At 40.3% G+C, this 6,105-nt stretch overlaps 1 protein-coding gene across 1 annotated transcript; it reads right to left on the reverse strand.

Moving 5' to 3' along the window:
- Positions 1-1,665: 1,665 nt before the first annotated feature.
- LOC129247430 (uncharacterized) lies at positions 1,666-2,796 on the reverse strand. The gene has a single exon (XM_054886560.1). The coding sequence runs from the start codon at positions 2,794-2,796 to the stop codon at positions 1,666-1,668; it is 1,131 nt and encodes a 376-aa protein (XP_054742535.1).
- Positions 2,797-6,105: the final 3,309 nt, after the last annotated feature.

Below are 6,105 nucleotides of genomic sequence, written 5' to 3' on the forward strand. Positions count from 1 at the left end.
TATTGCGCCGTCCGATTATCACCTGTTCCGACCGATGGCACATGGTCTAGCTGACCAGCAGTTCCATTCATATGAAGACATCAAAAAATGGCTTGATCCGTGGATAGCCTCAAAAGATGAACAGTTTTACCGCGACGGTATACGAGATCTACCAGAAAGATGGGAAAAAGTAGTAGCCAGCGATGGGCAATACTTTCAATGATTCACTTGTAACCATTTTTTCAGAATAAAGTTGTATTTTCATTAAAAAAAAAGAGGTTGTCTGTAAAGTCGGTTTACTGACGATAGTTTAACGTGATAACGTCATAAGAAAATACTGATTGAATGGTTGCATTTTTCAAAAGAAAATGTTAATTTTATTTGTTTGATAGATATTTTGTATGGATATAGAGAATGAGTTAACATTAACATAACATAACATAACATAACATAACATAACATAACATAACATAACATAACATAACATAACATAACATAACATAACATAACATGCTGTTCAAGCAAGGTAACGACGCATCACGTCAAAAAATAATAATAACATTAAAACAACAGGTGTTATTAACAAACTTGGTTTTATTTTAAATTCTTCAAGTGAATCAAATTAATAATAATCAATAAGAAGGCATATGCAAATACAAATACGTGAATTTATATATGTACATATGCGCATATACATACATATATACGCTCACTTAAGTAGGAGAGAGCAAGATGTCGAACGTTGCCGTTCGTTTGCTTTGTTTGCTTTGTCGTTCGTTCCGCGCTTTCGCTTGCAGTTCATTCAATGCAATGAGCAAGGTAACGACAAATGAGCAAGGTAACGGCAATGAGCAAGGTAACGACATATGAGCAAGGTAACACTAATGAGCAAGGTAACGACACATTTTTTCGTGCGTGCAGCCTGTTAAACCGAATTATAACACGTTATCACGTCAAAACAGCGAGAACTTAGTTACGCACCTAATAATTTCCCAAAATAAATTTATGGCCTTTTTAATTGGTTACACTTCGAGTGCCGAACCCTGTACAATGATGAATAAAGCTAATTTGAACATAAAAAAAGATGTTCTTTGTTAGGCCCGAGACTTTTCAGCCCATGTGTTATGTGGGAAGGAGCTAGCGGGCGGGCGATCTTGCTAGGCTGAGCGGTTATTAGTGAATCGCATATCCACAAATCGGTAGCAACCTATTATGGAACACTCCAAGTTACCTTTCCAAATATTGAAAATAAAACTTCTGTATTTTTCTTTTACACTTATTATTATTTTTTAACCAAATAATGGAGCAGTGAAATTTGATATCACTACAAACCAACAAAAGGTTCTTAATTGTAAAAATAAATAGTACAAAGACAAGCAGTCTAACAGTCATATACACATTAAATAGTTTGGGGAAAAGTAAATCCATTATTAATGTAATTAAAAAATAATAAAATCCCTTACTAATGCAATTTGAAAAAAACAAAAAAAAAAATAGTTTACAACTGTTTTGTGGTCGCCTACTACTACCACGACTTTTAACATAGTGTGAAATGTCACTTTGACAAAGCGCATAAACTTTACATTGCTTGATCGATCACTACACAGCCATCTACCGAGCAAATAATGGATATATTTTTCCCCAAACTAATATCTTAAATAAATAGTTAGTAGTTTCAATAAGAAACTACTCTTGGTTATTATCTTCATTCGGGACTCCTAATATGTCCGCTATAGAGAAGCGGCTGGGCGCACGTTGTTCCGGTTGCGCGGGTAGCACAACCTCCGCATTGCAGCTTCCATCAGCAGCGCCCAGAACATCCTTATTTAGATACTTCAGATACTCATTGCCACGCACCATCACTTCCACCATTTGGTCATAGATCTCCTTGATTTGCTTGTAGTGCTCGCCAATGGCAAGTTGCTGCAGTTTCCTCACACGGCGGCTTAAGCGACAAGCGATCGTATTTTTATCACGCCGTTCTTGGTCTTTAGGCGAACGCTCTTTCTTCGGAAACGAACGCACCATGTTGCCATGATATGCGCAAATGCTGCGTAGCTTATTTTCGTTGATCAACGACAACAAAGAGGTGTCGATGTCGGGTAGTGAGCTGGCAGTGGTGTTTGTAGCGGATTTGCTGCCGGTGGGCAACTCTAAGGCGCTGCCCGCCGTGGATTTGATTAAGGCTTTAATGGCTTGGGCCTTAAATCTTATGTTTCTTCTTGTGGTGCCGGTATTAGCTCTTTTGTTGGCGCGGTTGATACTTGCGGCTGTGGCGGTGGTGCGAGGCTTCTGCTTAATATTGATGGTGGGCGAAATTGATGCTGGCTGCTGTTTTTCAGTGCTTTGCTGCTCGCTCGGTGACTCTGCGAGTGATGATAACTTTAACTTGCGTTTCGTACGACGAAGCAATGGTGTTTCGTGAAGTTGTTGTTTTTGCGGTGTTACGGAGATACCGCTATCCTCGCTGGGATTACGCGTTTTCTTGTATGGAGTGCTGCTGGATGCACTGAAGAGTTTCGCAAAATCAGCGTAGTCTGAATCGTCGGAAGTTAGTTGTGAAATCAAGCCTACTGCGCCTGGGCTGTGCCGGTCGTTAACTGACTCCACGAAATTCTGTCGGCAATCTTCGTTTTTGAAGCGCTTACAATCGCTGGAAAGTTGTTCTGAATGCAAGCTTACTGCGCCTGGGCTGCGTTGGTCGTTGACTTGCTTCAAATCCTTTCGTGCTTCTTCGTCTTGGAAGCGCTTACAGCCATCGAACTTCTTATGATGATACAAAATGTTCGCAGTAGTTTGATTCAAAAAAGCATCCATTTTTAATGTTGTGATTTAAGTCAAAGTTAGTTTGCAGTTATTTGTATTTTATATTTTAATTTAATACGTAAGAATCTTTTCAGTTCGCGGTCGATATCTTGTCTGCAGGATGTGATTTCCAAGAATGAGCATTTCCACCGAAATCATCTATTATTTATACGCCTAGCGGTGGCGGTGCATCTCAGCAAAAACACTATCAACAAAAACATTAGTTCTGCTTTCTCGCTGATAAGTGGCAAACCGCAGATATGTTTGTTGTAGTTGTTTACGTTTTTTGGTGCAAAACAATATCTAACTGCAGCAATAACAACTTTCGCACAAAGAATTGCCATTATCCTTTCTTACGCTTTGCACCTTTCGCTATTCAAACGGCCGCGCGAGGATCAAAATTGTTTTGACCAAATAACTTGCTGAGCCTTGTTTACGCGCCTAGGCTATTATTTTTTAATTGTTTTGTTTACATTTTGTGTGCGCGCTGACAGCCTTGAGTACCGTGACAAATGTTTGTCAAGTAACTGTTTGTTGTGTTACAAAAAATGGGTCATGTCGTGTGTAGGTGTGTATATGTGTGTGTGTATATGAAAAAACAAAAAAAAAAACAATTATTAAAGGTCAAAAATATGTTTATTAAAGGGGGGGGGGAAAGGGATAAACGCTAAAAAAAACACTTGTTTTATGAATTTATTGTAGCGAAACGGTTTAAGTCAGTTTATTAAAAGTTGTTGCATATTATAAAGTAACATTTCAAGAATATTTGATAAAATTTTCATGTAAAAATATTGCAAAATGAGCGAATGAGAGCACATTTACGTAGACGTCTTTTCAAAAATACATTTTGCAGTAGTCAGCATATCTCAGCGTAGAATCATCTGAAATAAAAAAAATCGAATAATTTCGTTAAAGTATGAGTTAAACTTCCCCCCAACGTTTATTTTGACGATTTATTTTCATTTTCAGCCATTTGGTAGTCGTTTGAAGTAAAAAGTGATTTTTGACGAAAAAATGCCGCCATTTTGTAGGTGTAAAACCACCTTAATATAAAAAAAAATGGCGAAAAAAAAACGTTGGGGGGAGGTTTTTTATATGTAAAATATGTGTGCAAAATTTCAAAAGGATCGGTTGAGTAGTTTTCAAATGCCAATGACTACGCACTTTAAAAAAAAGGTTCGAGAAAACCGCGTTTAAAGTTTGTAACGGACTACGCGCGCAACTGCTGCGTCTCGGCAGATGTTTGAGGCGGCTCGGCTTTATGCTCTATAACTTAAAAAGTTTTGCTCGGATTGACTTAAAATTTTAACACGGTATTTTTGAAATGTTTTACTACAATAACCTGCAAAAAAAAAATCGATTTTTATCCCTTACCCCGCCCCCGCCCCCCCCCCCCCCCCCCCCTTCATATTTTCGTGCTGAGTAAAAAACGATAGCGAGAAGGCTGCTGGCCCACGACCTGTGGCTGTGATTGGAAAACTGGGGCCTGACCATCAGCTGACGGATGCAGAAATCAAATACTGAAAAAGTCAACTGATGCATCAGGTTATTGCCTCCGGTCCTGAAGCCAATGCGAAGGGCTATGAGATAAAGGACGGCACCATAAATGTGACGTGCGCGTCTCTGGCTAACTTCGCGTGGATCAGGACCGTGGTCAATAACGTGCCCCCCATGGGGACCACTCGCTTCGCAGTCTACAGCGAGGAGAGTGTACCCCTCAGGGAGGCCATATGCTGGATTCCGGATCCAGACCTGTGTACGGCGGATGTCCTATCCTGTCTACGTGCCCAGAATCCGGGCACCAACACGAGGCTTTGGCCAGTCCTCTCTTACACCAAGAGCAAAAACCGGGAAGGAAAGGAAGGGGCTGCTCTTGTGGTGCGAGTGGATGAGGCCAGTGTTGATGTCATGGGCTCACAGTACGGGAACCGTCTGAGTCTCTTCTTTGGGACGGTCAGTTTTCACGTCTTTCCCAAATGATTGGCTCGGACGGTTCCTGTAGCTACCGTCTCTTGACGTTGACGCAGATTAACTTGCAGCATTCCAAAGCCGCTACTGCACTACTAAGTAGAAGGCTTACCCAGCTGCACACATTACCCCACATAACAACAGTGCAAGAGCCCTGGGTCTTTAGGGGCCGTCTCTGTGGCTTAAGTGCGTTGAAAGGGGCCACGTTATTATATGGCAGGAGTTCGAGTAGACCTAGGACCGGTCTTATAGTATCATCCCATCTGTCTTTGACGGGTCTTGAGCAATTCTGTTGCCAAGACCTGGTAGCGGCTGAGGTGTGTTACAGAGGTAGACGCGGATGGACGAAGTTTGTGATTGCATTTGCTTATTTTCCTTACGATGCTCTGGAAGGGCCATCACCCGGGAAGGCCACTAGTCTCGTGAGGTTCTGTGAGCGGCGCAATCTGGGCCTCATCCTATGTTGCGATGCAAATGCCCAGCATACAATCTGAGGCAGCAGCAAGTGCAATGGACGGGGCTCTCGACTATTCGAATTTATCGCGTCCTCTTGCCTAGACATAAAAGGTCAAAAATATCATTAAAATTGTTTTTCATGTTGTGAGCTAACAATAAAAGAACAACGACAAGGCACAGCCAAGAGTTGCTGAAGGGGTTACGGGTAGTCAGAATTTTCAAAAAATTGGATTTTTTTTTCATTTTTTCAATTTTAAGTGAATCCGACAAATACTTTTTTTTTAACCTAGTCTCATTATGTTATAAATCATAAGGGAAAGTCTTAAAAAATTATCGTAATCGACAACACCTCTTTAATTTCGTTGTGATAAATTAGCACTTAAAGTTATACCTACACAATTAAACAACAAACAAGTAAACAATAATCAGCTGAGTAGTTGTAACGCCTCGAACACATAGCGCTCAGAATTGTATTGTTTCAATTTCTCTTTTTCTAGGCGAGCCAACAACAACTACATATTATGAAATATTACGAAAAACAAGCATGTTATGGCAACTTGAGAATCTCCTAAAAGCAATCAACAAATTTGAACAAATCGCTCAAAAGGATGGTGCGCTTAACCTTTTGTCTCGTGCACACCATTGGTAGTACAACAACACGAAGCAGGTTGCTGTTATTGTTAATGCTAAAATATTGAGATATTTTGTTTTTGTTTAGCTACACAGGAGACTTCAGCGTTGCCATTGTGTCATTGGTACAGAGAACAATAACAATAACAATAACAATGCACCATGCAATTATTTTTGTTTACATTTCCCCAGTTTCCCTTTGTTTCTACTTGTTTTTCTGTTTTTCACTTGTGCGGCAGTACCTGCATAGACAAAAGCCGCAACCAC

The sequence above is a fragment of the Anastrepha obliqua genome, chromosome 5 (genome assembly GCF_027943255.1).
Source record: "Anastrepha obliqua isolate idAnaObli1 chromosome 5, idAnaObli1_1.0, whole genome shotgun sequence".
NCBI lineage: Eukaryota > Metazoa > Arthropoda > Insecta > Diptera > Tephritidae > Anastrepha > Anastrepha obliqua.

Coding starts and splice junctions, on each gene's coding strand:
- LOC129247430 (XM_054886560.1), bottom strand. CDS start 2,796: ATGGATGCTTTTTTGAATCAAACTACTGCGAACATTTTGTATCATCAT.